Raw genomic sequence first — 19,841 nt, 5'->3', positions numbered from 1 at the left:
ATTTGTTTGGACATGAATGTATGGGTTTTTCGTATTAAATTCCACATAAAAAATTGAATAACATAATCAATAATATCAGAAAAGCTTCATCAAAGTTAAATAGAGTTGTTCCTAATAACTCCTAATAGTTAAATGTTAATAAAAACTTTCAATTGAAAACCAAAAGGAAATAAGATTCCCATTTGTAAATGTTATGTTTAAGAATAATAAGAAATAGCAAATATTAAGCATTGATTGCCTTTTAAATAAAATAAAAAATATTTTGATTATAATTGTAACCCATATGTGTATTTTTTTTACTCTTTTCTTTTCTATCCCGATTAGGAACCATTAAGAAATATTTGAAGCCACGAAAGTAAGTAATTAATTAATAATTCGCCCTGAGATTGAAAACATATTGATATGTGATCTGGTTAATTAATTAGATTAGTATTAATACATTGATTAAATTAAGTGACATATAAGAATATTATCTCATATCAATAATCAAGATCACATCAACTGTCGTCCAACGTGGAAAGCATTGTAAAGTATTTCTAGTGGCAAATTTGAAGGATAGAAAGAGTAAAGCCGGTATTTGAAAATTTATATGCCTGTGGTAAAAAGTGAGATACTTACATTTGATAACATAAAATTTTAGATCTCTTTAGGTACAAATTTTACATAACTGATTTAATATTTTATTTTTACGATATTTACATTTGATATTTATTGACAATTTATAATATTTGGGTGAGAAAAAGTCGTTTTGGTAACATACTAGTAAAATTTCATATTTGGCGGGGACAGTACTTCTTGAAAACAAATGTCTGTGACAAGAAGCCAAAGCAAAGACAACAAAAAACAAAAAGAACATTCAGACCAAGAAGATATTTTAGACACGACAATCATGGCATCAGAACAGCAAGAATTATCAGGAATAGATAAACTATTACAACTGATGCAACTCCAGTCACAAAAAATGGATGAAGCAAAAAGGACAATGGATAAAAATCAGGAGGAAACAAAACAAGCAATGGATAAAAATCAGGAAGAAACATCAAAGAAAATGGATAAAGTGGATCAAAAAATGGATGAAACAACAAAAAATGGATGAAACACAACAAAAAATGGATGAAACACAACAAAAATTGGATAAAAAAATGGATGAAACACAACAAAAAATGAAACAAGCAATAGAAGAGAACAACAAGAAAATGGAGGAACGCATAGGAAAGTATGAAAAGGAAGTAAAAGGATGTTTGACAACAATGAAAAACGAGATGAAGGAACAAGAAATGAAAATTCAAAATAAAATAAAGGAGATAACGAATTGCCAGAAAAAAGAAATAGAAAATTTGGAGAATAAGTTGGAAAATGCTATTCAAGCAATCAGAGAAGAAATGGAAAGAAAGATTGCGGAAATCAATATTCAACAAAATGTAGGAGAAAGAAGAGAAATGGTTATACATAGCACAGATGACGTGAAGATAAGGTTTGGCGGGGATGTAAGAAGATTACACCCAGTGCCGTTCATAAATAGCTTGAAAAAGAAAACACAGCACATCGGAAGTTTCGAAACAGCAAAAGAAACTATCAGAAACCATCTCAAAAATGAAGCAAGCCTATGGTTCGATTGCAAAGAAGAATTTGACAGTTGGCAAGAATTTGAACAAAAATTTTTGAATTATTTCTGGGGAAAAGTCCAACAATTGGAAATTAACAAGGAATTGCAAAATGGGAAATACAATGATAGGATGGGTATATCAGAAAGGACATATGCATTACAAATTTACTATAACGCAAAACATTTACAATATAATTACTCATCGGAACAATTAGTCGAACTGATTGCAAGACATTTCGAAGAAACGCTGGAAGACCATATCACATTGCAAAACTACACAGACATAGATAGTTTATGCCAATTCCTACAAATAAGAGAATTGCGTTTAAGAGAAAGAAAATCAAGAAGGTCGCGAGAAGATTACAGGCTCCGAGAAACACAGGAGTACAGAGATAGAAATGAAAATAGGAGGGACTATACAAGACGAGATTTTAATCCCAGAAGGGAAAACGAAAATAGAGACAACGGAAGAGGAAATTATGAACAAAGAAATAGGCAATGGAATGAGGACAGAAATCGAGAATACCAGAATAGAAACACCACACGCTCAAATCAAGAAAACAGAAATAATGGTAGACAAAATGAACAGGGATATCGAGAAAACCGAAACAGATCCGACAGACCAAGAGAAATTAGAAGAGAGGTAAATAATACCCAGACAGAAGCATATGCCGGAGAGAGACATTATGACGAAAATATAAACAACGATGAGCAACCGGCGTCTTTTCACGACGGCGCTCACTAAAAACAAAAAATCAAACAGGAATCTTTTGTCAACCCAAGGAGTTTATTAAATTGGCAGGAAACAACGAAAAGAAAAATGGAGTTAATTTAAAATTTGTGGATGGATTTATCAACGAGAAACCAATTAAAATTATGATAGACACTGGATCGGAAATAACATTGGTCAACAGAAAACTAATAGAAGAAGTTAACTTAACAAATTTAATTTACAAAATACCTAGGGTAAATTTAGTGGGCGCAAACAAACGGACATTGGCAACTATAAATGAAGGCATACGAGTAATGGTACGACTGGGTAAGAAGATGTATGCACTACAATGTGTAATAATGCCAAACATGTCACATGACATGATAGTAGGAGTTGACGAATTGGCAGAAAAACATGTAGTGATAGATTTGAAAAATAATACGATGAATCTAACAGAAGAAAAAGAAGAAGAACAGGAAAAGGAACAGGAGAAACAAAATACGGACGAATCAGGTAAAGAACAAACAGTGGAAATGAATTTGGCAACGAAGCAAGGACAAAGAAGAAAAGGGAGAATAAGTCAGAAAAAGATAAAAGAAAATGAAACCTGTGGCTCCTCAAAAGAAGAGTTGAGCCCAGAAGAAAAAAAATTGAGAGTATCAAAAGCAAAAGAAAACTGGGATTCCTCAAAAGAAGAGATGAGCTCAGGAGAAGAAGAAATAAAGCTAACAAATGAAAGCGAAAAAGATATGATCGAAACAGTGGCATTTGAAGAGGAGGCATATGAAAACGAGGATGCAGAATACACGATAAAAGTATGTGAAAAATCTGAGGAAAAAGACAGAAAATTGATATGGGAAAAAGGGAAAGACAACATAATATCCGACACTCTAACACAGGATGAGGACACTGAAAATAAGGAAACAATTACTCTACAGGTGGGACTAATTAAAGTAGATAGTAAGTTAGGATATAAGACGTAGATTAAAGTAAGGAAATATACAGGGAGTTGGTTTTGCCTCGAGAAAATTTATTTAAAAATGCAGATAAATTTTATCGAATACAAGGCGGGGATTTGTTATATTTCTATTTGATATAAAAATTAAAATTTAATAATGATAAACAAAATTCAATTTAATATAAAATATTTTCAATTTTCTCAACCACGGGCATATAAATTTAAAACAACCTGTATACAACAAATTGTTATATGTAATTTTAAGAAGTGATTAGAATAAGCGTACGAAACTCGGAACAATGTGCTTAGATAAACAAAGTGAATGACGCGTACCATTATCGTTCTTCTCGGAAGGTCGATCATTAGCCTATGCTAAATAAAACTCAGTGAAATAGATGATAGTTCATTATCGTTTTTCGCGGAAGGTTTCGATCATTAGCCTATGCTAAATAAGACTCATTTGAAAGAGAGAATAGGTCATTAAAATTTGTAAATAGTTAGAAAGTATTTTAGAATGGGAATTAAATATTTTCTTTTGAAATCCATTAAGCATATTTAGAAAGATTAAAAATTGGTTTTGAGGAATATTACGAATGAGAGTTGGTGGTGGAAGATTGATTTGTGAATCTGGAAGGGATATTTAGAAAGTAGGGGAATGAATGACAAAGTGAGATCAGAATGTTTTGAGCTGTCGAGAAGTGAAGTCGAGTAGTAGACGGTAGTGTACGGAGAGTGAGAAAGCCGGTAGTTCCGTGAGTGTGGAGTATCTATCGTGGAACGAGAAGTAGGCCAGGTCGAGAGTAAAAGAACCTCCTTGAGCCAAGAGTGTCCCGGTAGCTGATAGCAGTTTCGAAAAAGGTAGAACACAGCATCACAACAAAAGCAGGAACGAGAGCTATTCGAGCTAGTTTTTCAAAGGAGAACATTACTGGAAGCCAGGACGAGGTTTGATCGCAGCCAAGGATAGCAGGAAACGGGTCTTGTGTGAGGACATTTTCAGTTCACCAGGAAAAGGTCAGTCTCATTTGTTTGGACATGAATGTATGGGTTTTTCGTATTAAATTCCACATAAAAAATTGAATAACATAATCAATAATATCAGAAAAGCTTCATCAAAGTTAAATAGAGTTGTTCCTAATAACTCCTAATAGTTAAATGTTAATAAAAACTTTCAATTGAAAACCAAAAGGAAATAAGATTCCCATTTGTAAATGTTATGTTTAAGAATAATAAGAAATAGCAAATATTAAGCATTGATTGCCTTTTAAATAAAATAAAAAATATTTTGATTATAATTGTAACCCATATGTGTATTTTTTTTTACTCTTTTCTTTTCTATCCCGATTAGGAACCATTAAGAAATATTTGAAGCCACGAAAGTAAGTAATTAATTAATAATTCGCCCTGAGATTGAAAACATATTGATATGTGATCTGGTTAATTAATTAGATTAGTATTAATACATTGATTAAATTAAGTGACATATAAGAATATTATCTCATATCAATAATCAAGATCACATCAATATATATATATATATATATATATATATATATATATATATATATATATATATATATATATATATATAACACTGTTTAAATAACACTTATTTCATCTATAAGGAACAAAGATATAAACAAATTGAGGGAGCACCGATGGGTTCTCCACTGTCACCAGTAATAGCAAACTTGTTTATGAAGGAAATAGAACAGCGGGCAATAGAAACAGCTGAATACAAACCCAAACTGTGGCTTAGATACGTGGATGACACTTTTATTATCTGGACCCACGGAGAAGAAAAACTAAAGGCTTTTTTAGAACACATCAACAATATCCACCATAAAATTAAGTTTACCATGGAACTGGAAGAAAACGATCAAATTCCATTCTTAGATGTGTTAATAATAAAGAAACAAGACGGACACATAGGCCATACAGTGTATCGGAAACCGACACATACCGATAGATATCTAAATGCTGCTTCACACCACCATCCTGCACAATTGCATTCAGTCATCAAAACCTTGATTACAAGATCCGAAAGACTGACAGACCAAGAACATCAAAATGAAGAAATGCATAACGTGAAAACAGCGTTAAGAAAAAACGGCTTCTCAACATACAACATCGAAAAAGTTCAAAATGCTCGAAGAAGAGATAAGGACCCTACAGAAGACAATAAGCCGATCGGCAAAACCATTCTGCCATATGTGAAGGGTACGACAGAGAAAATAGGGAGAGTGCTGAGAAAACACAACATAGAAACGATATTTAATACGGACAGAAAGATCTCAACTATTTTACCAACACCAAAGACCAAAATATCGTTAGAAAGCCAAGGTGTATACGAGATTCCGTGTGGGGATTGTGGAAAGTCGTACATTGGACAGACCAACCGAAGAATCCAGGTAAGACGAGAAGAACACCGAAATGCTATCGAAAGGGGAGAAACCACGTCATCCCTGGCTCAACATGTCGCAAATACAGGACACACAATAAACCTGAACCAAACAATGATGTTAGCTAACATCGAAATAAAAAGAAAACGGGAAATCAGAGAATCGATAGAAATTGAAAGAAATCCCAACGGCTTAAACCAAAGAGATGATGCGCAACGGCTTCCTACAACTTGGAAAACGGTATTGAAGAAAAAGACCAAAATAAATCAGGCCGCAACATCCACGCGTAACATCCCGCCGATGACTGCAACCTACACCGGACCAATAACAAGAGCCAGAGTTCGCGCAGGGCAAGCAGCATCAGGATCAACTACATAAGCGACGGTATCGTGAGTAAAAATTCAGTTTACTTCAAGCAGCAGCGAGAAGCGGAACTACCTGACTTGACAATGGCAAGTGAGATCTTGCCGAAACGTCGTCAAAATAATGGTTTTTATCAAAACCAAAATTATTCAACACGGAGTCAAACCCGGAAAACAACAGAAAGCACATATAGCTCCTGCGGAAACTTCAAACTCTAGTATAGAGTATAGGTCGCTCAGGTTCATGAGCTCTTTTAATCCATTTCATGCGGTGGATTGGTCCGCATAATTCCTCTTCATTATTCTTTATAGATTTTCGTGTTTTTTGCTTTTTCTATAATCTGTTTCCATTCTTTCCTATTCTGTATTTTTTCTCTCCAGCCTGTAATTTCCATATTGGATATATCCTCTCGCAGTTGGTCTTCCCATCTTATTTTCGGTCTTCCTCTAGGTCTGTTTATTACTGGCGTCCAATTTGTTATCTGCCTAATTAGTGCATCTGCTTCTCTTCGTTGGATGTGGCCAAACCATTTTAACCTTTGTGCTTTAATGAATCTCACTATATCTTCTCCTTCCATTAGATTTCTTATTTCGTGATTCATCAGAATTCGTATTTCTCCTTGATCTGTTTTGATTGGGCCATGTATTCTTCTAATAATTTTTCTTTCTATTATTCTCAGTTTTTCTTCATCTTTTTTTGTAAGGCACATTGCTTCTGCTCCATAAGTGATGACTGGTCTAATTGTCGCTCTATATATCTTTGTCTTTGTTTTCTTGCTTAGGTTTTTATCTTTAAGTAACTTGTGGTATTTCCAGAATGCCCTATTCCCTGCTTTAACTCTTTCATTTATCTCTATGCTTCTTCTGTTTTGACCATCTACTATCACTCCTAAGTATTTAAAGCAGTCAACCCTTTGGAATACATTATCACTTATTCTTATCTCTTTTATTCTATTTACTTGGTCTTGATTTCTCGTACTTATTAAGTATTTTGTTTTTTTCTGATTAATTATTAACCCCCTGATTTTTGCCGCTCTTGTCAATGTTAGCAGTGCATCTTCTAGACTTCTCTTGTCACGGGCTATCAACCCTAGGTCGTCTGCATACCCTATTATTTGTGTAGAACTTTGGATTATTGTCTTTTTTGTTAGTCCTGTTTCTAATTACTCCCTCCAAAGTAAATTGATATACAGTCAGAAAAATGAAAGAATACCCATGAACGAACATATAAAACACGCTGTATTTTCCTGTCACCGTATCACACAAAAAATTGGCCAGCGCAAGTACATGTAATAATTATTGTTACATGTACTTGTACTGGACAATTTTCTTTGTAACACGGTGACAGGAAAATACAGCGTGTTTTATATGTTCGTTCATGGGTATTCTTTCATTTTTCTGACTGTAATAAAGTATTAACTTGTAAAATTACTTTAATAATCATTCTTATTTATGCCTTATATTTACTTTGTAAAAATGGTTTTTGTCAGTGTCATGTTCTATCAGTACATCGGCTCATCACTACAATCTTTTTTCAGAAGTGTTGAACAGAATAATGTGTCTTTGTGAGCAGAAAGTTTATCACCAAGTACAGTGGAACCTCGATAACTCGGATTAATCGGGACCGCGGCCGATCCGGGTTATCGAAAATCCGGGTTAGCCGGAGAATATAGTAAAAATTAATAAATAACCTCCATTACAATTACAAAAACATGAAACACATATGCACAGTACACATCTAAATTACGTATAGTTGTATAGAGTGTAGAGTTTTGTTCATTTCTTGGTAAAAAACTCAGTCATACTGTAGAGATGTACCGACACCATAATATGGTAGGTCTGGATCCTGCGTACAAAAAAAAATTGATAAATAGCAAGCTGAAAATTTGTTATTAGCTTAAGGGTGTCTAGTCGGACAAACATTAATATATGGGAACACTGGAACAGGGGAAGTTTTAACTGTGGAACAGGTTAAAAATTTGGAACGGTCAGACCATGAAAACGGCACATGTATTTTTTCCGACAGAACAGACTTAAACTCTCCGAACAGAGATTAAACTCTCATGCAAAAATCAGACTGCTATTTATCACCAAATTGGCGTTTTAATGAGAGGAACATGTAGAATATGTCAAATGACAGGAATTATGACAGGTGATAAATAGCAGTCTGATTTTTGCATGAGAGTTTAATCTCTGTTCGGAGAGTTTATGTCTGTTCTGTCGGACAAAACAAATGTGCCATTTTCGTGTTCTGACCGTTCAAAATTTTTGACCTGTTCCACAATTAAAACTGCCCCTGTTCCAGTGTTCTCATATATCAAAGTTTATCCGACTAGACACCCTTAAGCTATTAATAAATTTTTAGCTTGCTATTAATCAACTTTTTTTTCATACGCGGGATCCAGACCTATGGTAGCATAATATCATATTATGATGCTGCAATAAATTTATTTTAAAGATTCGTCTTTATCAGTCCTACCTAATGTTTCTATTTTAGTTTCTTTTCCATTGTCACTGCAACATTTTTACGTTTTGTTACCATTACGTAGACAAAGCAAACACAATCTGAAGCACGATTACATTACAGAACGGAAGTGATTAATAGGCTGTACTACACACAATACAAGAATTTTTAAATAGTCACGTCTTTTTTAAACAATGCTAAGACAGTTTGACATAAATAAAGAAAAAGGAATACAGACAGGTGTCTGTTCTTTCCGATAAGCTGAGACGGTCGCTCTGGCTGCCGCGGTGTGCATGAATCATTTTTACTATTGTACTTATGTGTTCAAATTACACAAATACACATTATCTCTGAAATATTATTTGGCCTACATACATTTTTATTTGATAAAATTGTTAAATTGTTTATTTGTTAAATTTTTGTCTGATGAAAATCGGTCCGGGTTAGCCGGACTTCCGGGTTATCGGGGGCCGACTTATCGGGGTTCCACTGTACTAGTAAAAATTACAATATATAATAAACTTTATGAAAATTTTTAGTTTCTCTACTATTATGCAAATTACACCCTAATCTTTTCCTACAGTATGGATATCCTTCAGATAGATCTTAAAAACTTAAGAGGATTTTGCAGATTTTTATGAAATAAAAAAAGAGGTTTAATACCTTTTATTCTATAAAAATAAACATCCCTAGTGTTTTTAATAAAATTCACAAATAAAGCCTCAATTGAATTGAATTTGATTTTTATCATCTATGTTTTCTTCGTCTTCTGTATCTCACCAATTAAAGCTACTAAGCTACAGAATTACAGAAACACTGCCACGTTAACAGAGGAGAAGGGAGAACGCAAGCCTGTGGGTTCACCCTAGACGATTATGCAGTTCAGTTTCTGACATGAATGGATTGCTATATTATTTCTTATGAAATTTTAGGACTATGAAGCGAAACATGCTGTTATAATATACAGACGCACTCTTTAAAAGTATATGAATAAGATGAGACTGTTTTTGAAATGACCATTTTTGAGACCAGAAATAAATTTAGCCTTGAGTGCAAAAAGTCTAGATCTGGGTGAATATTTGCCCATCTTAGTGCTCCAGATAAAAAACTGTTAGGTATATGCATAGTTGGTTCTGTGAATAGGAACATAGAAAGTTTTTTTTTGGAAAAGCACCTTTTTCATTACGAAAAATAAAAGGCATATGAATATAAGGGGATATATTGACCACAAATTAATAGTAATAGGATTCCTCCCACACCAAGAGAAACATGTTTCAAGATCATAAACACAGATAAACATAAAATCTTATTCAGTACTCCAGTGAAATATCACATTCATGATGTAAAATACTTTAAAATGAAGAAGAGAAATAAGTTTCTTACCATTGCTACACTCCTCTGGTTCGTTTTTTATTTTAACCTTAATTTCATTAGATACATCTTCTAATACATGGTTTTCTATTTTAACATCCTCTGAATTTGAACAATACTCATCTAATACCGATTCCTGTCCATAACTGCTATTATCTGGTTCTGATTTAACTTCTTTACTGTTATATTTCTGTAGAGAATCTCCTTCACCTTTAATATGTGTTAATATTTCTTGGTTTGTAGAGTCCTTATTTTCATTACATTCCATATTGAATTAAAATTATACTATATTCACTTGAGTATTAACTAGCGTAATAATACATTTACATATTTGAAACTTATCACAGGACTAATGAATAAAATAAACTAAATAAACCAATGATGAATGGAGGGAAAAAATATTTGTTTTGTTTCATTTGTTTGTATTGTTTATTGTAAGACAAATGACGTATTTGTCCTTGTCACTTTATCAGTAAAAGACATCTGTCGGCATCACACAACGTTTTTATTCGAATAGCCGTCGCCTTAAATGTGGCATCACTGCTGAGCTGTCAAATAGAGGGCCTAATTATAAAAATAAATAGTTGTGTGACAACTCAAGTTGACTTTTACTCTGCGAAGACATAGAAATTAACTCAACAACCCACTTGCTTCTCGTGGAAGGTCATATAATGCCTTAAGGTAGATCCTTTAGCAATTTCATCCATCATCTGAATATAACATTTAATACTCTAATGTAAGACATTTAAACGGTTTTAACCGATGTATTTTTGGTGGCTTAGCATGTAGAGCTTGCAAGAACACTGATGATGCTCTCTTTAGAGCGAAAACGTTCTGTATTGTTTTTGTAGCTGTTTTTGGTTTTTTTATATACCTTTTACGCAGAAGATTTTTCTTCAAATTTTCATCAAAATTTTATAGTATAGCTTCCCGTGCGTGACAAGCTTAAGGTTTCTCCACATATTTTATGTTTAGGATTATTTGAAAACCCATCAATCTTATCTAAATGCTACTCTTTTTCCTTTCTATCTAAATATGTCTCAAGTTCATAATATTCATTGGAAATAAAAAATACCTTATTATATTTTTATGTTTTATTTAAAAATAAAACAATTCAAAATAAATTTCATAAAATATCTTCTTAAATGCAGTACAATACAAGTGTTGTTATTAGAAATAACGAATATAGCACTTTCATAAATAAGCAATAAAAATAGAGACATTCCTTCTTAACGCTTCAGAAGTTGAGCATTGTCTCCTAACATACTTTTTTAATACTTTGTTACCTTTTGTTGTTTTCATTGCTCTTTTTAATAAAGCTATAACAAAAATTGTTCCAACAGAAAATATATCTTCAGGTACATCACATATCCATATTTATTTCAGGCAGGTTATGCGTTTTTTTTTTCAGGAATCTGCACTAGTTTGGCTTCCTTCTATTGCTAACTGAACTGTAGTCAAGTTCTACACTGGGCCTATGATGTATCTGTGGTCTGAGTTTAAAAGATGCCCTTATATTAGCCTGTGCAATCCTATCACCAAAATCAAAACCTGTTATATACCTAAACAGCTCATCTGTGGTAAAAACATTTGGTACACCTCTTTTTGAAAACAACTAAAAACAAGAAAATACATTATATTATACAAATATACTTCGTCCAATTTACTTACCGTTGCACGTCATACGCTTCATAGCTTGTGACATGATACCAACACGAAATATTTAGGCGGCCTAAATATTTCGTGTTGGTATCATGTCACAAGCTATGAAGCCGATGACGTGCAACGGTAAGTAAATTGGACGAAGTATACATATACTAACCTGATACAATCGAAACAACTAGCAAGACGTACGAATATACTATCCGCGTTGCAAGATATCTGGCATCAGATAGTACAATTATATAAAACAGTCATATGACCCGTAGTGATGTATGGTAGGAACTAGAGAAGCACTATCTAGGAACTAGAGAAGCACTATTTTGTATGCGCGTTCTCTTACAAACAAGTTATAAATTCCGAAAGAACGTTTATGTTTGTCTCATCGACTTCGAGAAGGCATTCGATCGAGTACAACATGATACACTTTTCGATTACCTGCAGGCAGCAGGACTTGACCACAACGATACAAGACTGCTGAAATACTTATATTACAATCAAGTAGCCTCTATCCAAATTGGAGACATTCGTACTGAAAAACTACCGATAGAACGTAGAGTACGACAAGGTTGTGTTTTATCACCCACCCTTTTTAATCTGTACTCTGAAGAAATATTTAGGTGGGCTTTGGATGACAGACAAGAGGGAGTAAGGCTAGGCGGAAAAGTGATCAACAATTTTAGGTACGCTGACGATACAGCCATTCTTGCTGAAAATTTACAAGATCTTCAGACACTACTAGTCAGTGAAGCAAGTTATCGGAGAGGCCTTAAAATCAACATTTCAAAAACAAAGTGGATGGTAGTTGGAAAGATTAATATAGATCAAGGTCAGCTTTCTCTTGATGGAGAGGAGTTAGAACGGGTGAATTATTTCAAGTACCTTGGCAGCTGGTTAAATGTAAATTGTGACTCTGATGAAGAGATAATAACTAGGATCGAAATATCACGGAAGGCTTTTATGACCTGGAAACCAGTTTTATGTAACAGAAACCTGTCGATGAAAATTTGAAAGAAGGTCCTGAAATGTTATGTGTGGTCTATCCTATTGTATGGTTGTGAGACATGGACGTTAAAAACCACAATGCTAAATAAAATAGAAGCATTCGAATTGTGGTGTTATCGACGAATCTTAGAGCACACTTCCAATGAAGATGTTCTTCAAATGATGAATTCAGAACGTCTGTTCATAAGCATCATAAAGAGGAGAAAAACAGAATACTTCGGCCATATAATCCGAGGACCTAAATACCATCTGCTTCGCCTTATAATACAAGGAAAAGTGGAGGGAAAGAGATGGATTGGTCGAAAGAAACTTTCATGGCTGCGTAATATTAGACAGTGGTGTGGCTGCACAGTAGAAGAATTATTTCGCGCAGCATCCGATAGAGAGAGGTTTCAGGAAATTGTAAACATGATGACGGCCAACGTCTGAATACAGACACGGCACCTAAAGAAGAAGAAGATGTATGGTAGCGAAACGTGGACGATAACAAGACAAACGAAGAGCAACTACATGGCTAGAGAAAGAAAAATCCTAAGGAAGATCTTTGGACCTGTGCTTGATGAAAGTCTACGAAACTCCAATGGGCAGGGCATCTCAGAAGACATTCTGACAAAAAAATATTAATGCTGGTATGGGAAGAACCCCCAACTGGAAGAACACCATGTGGACGCCCTCGACTCAACCCAGGTTCTTCAACCAGGATGTTCTTCTTCTTCATGGACCATGCCTTCCAAAGATTTTTCTTTGCAGAACGGTTTGTATGGAGCATATCTGGATTCATTTTACATAATGTGTCCAAAGTATTGTAACTTTCGAGATTTGATGGTGGTCAGTAACTCTTCTTCTTCATTCTTTTGAGGACCTACTTACTCATTTTCTATAATGTCTACAGAACGTTATACTGCCTGCACTCGGTCACACCGGGCTGCATTTGATGGTGTTGAGGCAGTGGCGTAACTAACGCCAATGCAACCAATGCGGTGCATTGGGGCGCAGGCCTTAGGGGGCGCAAAAAACTGATTTTCTGGAAAATGAGTCTACGAATAGGGGTGCACGAAGAATACTTGCATTGGGGCGCAGTCAGACTAGTTACGCTACTGTGTTGAGGTACTCACGAATCTCGTCTTGCTTTTGAGAGTCGCACAGCACTAAGATAGATAACGGAGATCCTACAAGATCATGTGATGCCGTATGCTGGGTTTATTCGCAATTGTTTTCTCAAATTTAAATTTAAAACAGATCTACTAAACACTGCACTTAAGCTAACCACAAAAGTCCTAACCAACAAAATCAATAAACTAACAACTTTATCAGATGAATAACAAGGATTCAGATCCGGAAGAAACTGCGTAGACGCCGTATTGTACTAAGACAAATCACAGAAAAGGCCATTGAGTACAATAAACCAGCATATGACACAGAAAAGGCCATCGAGTACAATAAACCAGCATATCTATGTTTTATAGACCTGACAAAGGCTTTCGATTTCATCCAAGCCGAAGACGTCTTACGTAACAAAAGAGTGAATCACCGACCGCAAGTAACAGCTCCAAACGGTTCCATCTCGAGAACATTCTGGCGAGAGCACGATATACGTGGAATCGGTGGAGAAAGACGTGCGGTATATGGAAGGTCACACAATAAGTAGAGGTGGCGAAGTCTAGAATTCTCGGAATGACGTTATTTTATATTTAAGCGAATCGAGGCGTTAGGAGAGTTTAGTGATAAGAGAGACTTAAGTAAATTTGTATAAAATAAATAAAGTCGTATACAAATACGAATCGCTCGTTTTATTACAATATTATACAAACCATCGAAAACATCTACTTTCATAATCGAATACAGGCAAAGATAAATGGAAAATAACACAGTTTATACCAGTACAAAGCGGAGTCAGACAAGGTGACTCCTTAAACGTACTGCTCTATAATATAAGAATGGACGAAATAATAGAAGTAGTACGTAAAGGTCATGGTTGCAGAATGGGGAATAAAGAAATCCAAATAATTATGTTATGCAGACGACGCCGTATTAATCGCGGAGACAGAAGACGATCTCCAAAGATTAACACACATCTTCAATACAACAGCCAAGAAATACAATACGATAATATCAGCAGAAGAAACCAAATGTATGACATCTAAATATCCACTACGATGTAAAATTGATGGGAAAATAATAAAGCAGGAAGCAAGGTTTAGATATCTGGGAATAGATATAACTAGTTACGGAGATGTTGAAGAAGAAGTACGACAACAAAGCTTAAAAGCAAGTAAAGCTGAAGGATCTCTCAATGACACAATCTGGAAGAACAAACACCTAAGACAAGGCACAAAAGCAAGCATCTATAAAGCAGCAATAAGACCTATATTGACATACACGGTGGAGACAAGACCTGACACATCTAAAACTAGACGACTACTAGAAACGACAGAGATGAAAATACTTCGACGAATATCAGGGAAAAGTCTGTTGGATAGAGAGAGAAGCGAAAATATAAGAAGAGCATGCAATGTAGAAGACATAAATGGATGGGTTATAATAGAACTCCATATGTTACGGGGTAGTTACCCTGAGGAGAGGGTTGATTTGGTAAAACACTATTTATTCATACTATATTTATTGATCACTTCTAAATATCTGTAACGAGTTGGTGGGCTTGAGGTATAACTATCTAATATAAATATCTGAATCACGAATGATGATCGATAAAAGAATAATAATAGAATGATCCGCGATGCTTTGCTGTAACTGTAAATAAACTAGAAAAGTGTTGATGTTTTTAATGCTGACACGGGCTGGCCATGAATTAAGAATAATATTGAATAGCTGACACAGCGTTATTGAAAACTAGGTGCACTTGTGTTGAGCAATCGGTGTCACCTCATTATTTAACAACAAACGTCATGTTTATTTTGTAAGACATTTAAAAATTAAATGAAAATGTGTTGCTCTTATTTTGGATGCTGATAATCCTGTACAAATGACAAAACGAAAACAAGGGGAACGAACACATTAGTAGAATGGCAGAGGATAGGATAGTATGTGGGAATAGATATAACTAGTTACGGAGATGTTGAAGAAGAAGTACGACAACAAACCTTAAAAGACACAAAAACAAGCATCTATAAAGCAGCAATAAGACCTATATTGACATACACGGTGGAGACAAGATCTGACACATCTAAAACGAGACGACTACTAGAAACGACAGAGATGAAAATACTTCGACGAATATCACGGAAAAGTCTGTTGGATAGGGACAGAAGCGAAAACATAAGAAGATCATGCAATGTAGAAGACACAAATGGATGGGTGACAAAACGAAAACAAGAGGAACGAACACATTAATAGAATGGCAGAGGATAGGATAGTACGAATAGCACGAGATGTCACCAAATGACTGGTGACACCAAATAAGACAAAGAAGTATGTATTGGCAGACCAAGAAAAAGATGGTGCGATAATTTAAACAATTTAGGAGGCTAATATTGAAGAAGAAACAGGCTTTAAAGCCTTCATTCAAGAAGTAAGAAGAAGAAATTTAAAACGTAGATTTTTCAAAAGTTTAAAAACTGTAGTTATCTTGTGTTGGCAATAAGTCGAAGATATTTGTAAAAAATACCATCACTTACCGTTGTCATATTAGTACAATCCTTGTATAGATAGAAGAATGCTTGTTCATGGCTAGGCTCTACTGCTTCACTGACATCAATGAAATAGCATTTATCGTGGTGCCACAAAATATTATCTTCCGTTAGATCTGCATGTACCAAATCTGCCTTGGTATAGAGTATCCTCATATATTCAATAACCTAAAGGAAAAAAGTGTGAAGTACATAACACATTGCAAATAAAGAAATATGGGTACATATTTCTGGGCTACCAATATGGGTTGCAATGAATATACAGGGTAAAGCTCAATAGCTCCGCTATAGTAATAGATAGCAATAAAAGTTAATAACAAAAATTTTAGCCACCTTTGAGCTTCACATTACAAAATTAGTTAGAATGTTACAGTGTGTTCGATAACACAGTGGCAGACCTAACTTATGTTTTTTAAATGAAACACCCTATATTTTATTTTATATTCGAAATCCTGTTAACTTCTTTATCACAAAAATATAAAGGTTTGTAATGTTATACAGGGTATTTACAAAGTTATAACCAATTTTGTATGAAAATCGTAACAAGTTCAACTTCCTGTATAAATAAAAATAAGCACAACAGCAATGGTTTATTAATGCCATATTTTTTATTTATTGTCAAAATTTTTAAGAATTATTGATATTGCTAAATTTCTTTATATCAAATACAGAGTGAGTCAAAACGCAAGTACATTATTTTCTCAGTAATGTTAAATGGAACACCCTATATTTTATATCATTATTGAAAAGTAACATTAACGTACTTTAATTTTTATATAACATTCCCTATGCCCAAATTTATTAGTTTTCGAGATATTTTCATTTTTCAGAGCAAATTATTTTAGGTGTTTAAATTTATCTAAATTTTAAGTAAGCCATGACTGAATTGACAATTGAAGATTACCGATTATCAATTTGGTAATCAATGTAATATTGTAGCAAATAAAGAAATAACAATAATTTATTAGTAATACATTTTACAAACAAAAACACAACCACTACCTGCAACATTTTTGAAACAATTAAAAACTATCTTTTTATGTAAATGCAACAAATAAACAAAGAAAATTAGTTATAAATTTTACAAAAAAACACACAAACACAAAATACAATATTTTGTGAAGACAATTAAACACTACTTTTGTATGTAAATGTAACAATGTAACAAATAAAGAACGAAACATACTTTATCAGTAATACATTTTGCAAAAAACATGTTTGAAAAAATTAGAAGCTACTTTTAATAAAATATTTTTAATATTTAAACATAAGGTGTTCAAAATTATCTCCTAACACATTTATGTACGCCTAAAAACGATCATTGAATGAGCTATTTACTCTATGGAGCATTTGTAAATTAACACATCGACATACACTTTGTATTCTATTTTTCATCTCATCCCTTGTTGTTGGAGGTATTTTATAAACTTCATCATTAACGTAACCCCAAAAAAATCAGTCCAGTTTATTAAATTCTGGTGATTTGGGTGGCCACGCTACTGTTCCATTAAAAAATGGAAATATCTCGAAAACTAATAAATTTAGACATAGGGAATGTTATCTAAAAATTAAAGTACGGTAATGGTACTTTTCAATAGTGATATAAAATACAGTGTGTTCCATTTAAAATTACTGAGAAAATAATGTACTTGCGTTTTGACTCACCCTGTATTTGATATAAAGAAAATTAGCAATATCGACCATTCTTGAAAATTTTGACAATACGTTAAAAAATATGGCATTAATAAACCATTGTTGTTTTGCTTATTTTTATTTATACAGTGAGTTGAACTTGTTACGATTTTCATATAAAATTGGTTATAACTTTGTAAATACCCTGTATAACATAACAAACCTTTATATTTTTGTGATGGAGAAGTTAACAGGATTTCGAATTTAAAATAAAATATAGGGTGTTCCATTTAAAATAACGTAAGTTTGGTCTGCCACTGTGTTATCGAACACCCTGTAACATTCTAACTAATTTTTTAATGTGAAGCTCAAAGGTGGCTAAAATTTTTGTTATTAACTTTTATTGCTATCTATTACTATAGCGGAGCTATTGAGCTTTACCCTACTAATCAATCACCCTGTATGTATAGATTTGCAAATGGGTACAAATACGTAGTGAGTTTTTCGTATGGAATGCCTCAATTATCTCGGAAACGGCTTGGGATGGCTAATTAAGGGTCTTGTGATGCGGCCGATATTATGGTGGTATTTACAATGTTGTCAGATTTTCCATTTATTTGGAAATCTATTGAACTTTCTAACTAACTTCAAATGGAACACCCTGTAGATTTTTTGTGTTTTGAAGTCCTTAAGAAATACTGATTATTTATCATGTAATGTTCCCTATACCTAAATGCCATAATTTCGAAATTATTGCTATATAATATACCTAGTAATATATTATAATAACATGTCATATATTTAAACAACTTTTTTAAAGCAAATGATAAAAATCAATGTTTTAGGGTTTTTAGACCGATTGGAACAAAGAAGTAGTTTTTAATTTTTTTCTAAAGTTGATCCATTTCAAGTTATGAACAATTTAAACATAAAAAAAATTACGATTTTCAAGGTTCAAAAATTAAAGGTTTAAAATTAAACAAGCCCAAAATACTTATCAGGAACTAATAGAATAACATAAAAATAGGTTGAATGCTCGAATATATGGAATCTATAGGAATTAAAGGCAGGTTTCGAGCATCTAGTTTATTAAATCTGGCCCAAGTATACTTTCGCTGTTAGCATCATCAGGGACATTTCGTCAAATTAGGAAGATATCCCAGCAAAGTGCAACATTGGCAAGAAATTTTAAGAATTTTGAAGCTGATAAATACATATAACTGGACAAAGGATAACAGATCAAAATTAAAAATCCACAAGGAAAAAGTTTTCCTGTAGTTGGCTGTATACCATGTAATACAAAAAACGGTAAATCCCTTATAAAAGGTATATATTTAAAATCTCTACATCACAATAACATAACTAGTGTTTGACTGGTTTATCAGTCATCACAGTGCTTACGTGAAGTTTACATGCTAACCACCAAGATATAGTTTAACAAAAATATGTGGGTCAAAGCCCTGTATAAGTGGTCCGTTAAGGAAACATCGGTCGAAAATGCCAACTAAAGCATGGATGTTTAAAATATTTTTTCTACAACCGTGTTAAAAATGCAATTTTTAGCACTCCATACGAGCGTTAAAAATGCTACTTTAAGGCACTAGTGCTTTAAAAAAAATTTACTGCAGTTTGTATTGACCGTGTATGCAATTTTGATGTAATGTCAAAAAAAAATAAAATTGAAATGTCAGTCAAGTTCAAGTAAAAATTTTTGTAGATATTTTCCTGTAATTACGTTTGTAGAAAAAATATTGTATGATATGCGTGTTAAAAAGTACATTTTTAAGGCACTCTCGTGAATTGCAGAACTCGCTTTCGCTCATTCTGCAAACTTTCACATGCGTGCCTTAAACGTGTACTTTTAACACTTATATCATAAATAACTATTAATATTATGCCCCAGGCAGTGCCGGCGCTAGGGTATAAGGTACCCGCCTGCAAAACTAGCACAGGCGCCCCCCCACACAGATACTCGTACAACCCCAGCCTTGAGAACGGGAACATTATGTGTGTTCAAATGGAA

At 33.7% G+C, this 19,841-nt stretch overlaps 2 protein-coding genes across 3 annotated transcripts in view; both read right to left on the bottom strand.

Annotated features, from left to right (window-relative positions):
- LOC126887324 (zinc finger protein 665-like) overlaps positions 1-10,281 on the bottom strand; it is a 42,277-nt gene extending 31,996 nt beyond the window's left edge. For both annotated transcript variants that reach the window (XM_050654772.1, XM_050654771.1), the window contains exon 1: positions 9,888-10,281. In XM_050654772.1, the coding sequence (XP_050510729.1) occupies positions 9,888-10,143 (256 nt within the window). In that variant the 5' untranslated portion in view covers positions 10,144-10,281. The remainder of the gene's footprint in view (positions 1-9,887) is intronic.
- A 953-nt stretch (positions 10,282-11,234) lies between these two features.
- LOC126887327 (serine/threonine-protein kinase RIO3-like) overlaps positions 11,235-19,841 on the bottom strand; it is a 28,626-nt gene continuing 20,019 nt past the window's right edge. Inside the window, exons 4-5 of the mRNA XM_050654778.1 lie at positions 16,175-16,354; positions 11,235-11,490 (exon numbers count right to left, since the gene is read on the bottom strand). Of these exons, the coding sequence (XP_050510735.1) occupies positions 11,296-11,490; positions 16,175-16,354 (375 nt within the window). The 3' untranslated portion in view covers positions 11,235-11,295. The remainder of the gene's footprint in view (positions 11,491-16,174; positions 16,355-19,841) is intronic.

The sequence above is a fragment of the Diabrotica virgifera genome, chromosome 6, assembly GCF_917563875.1.
Source record: "Diabrotica virgifera virgifera chromosome 6, PGI_DIABVI_V3a".
NCBI lineage: Eukaryota > Metazoa > Arthropoda > Insecta > Coleoptera > Chrysomelidae > Diabrotica > Diabrotica virgifera.
This window is presented reverse-complemented; position numbering and strand designations above follow the sequence as displayed.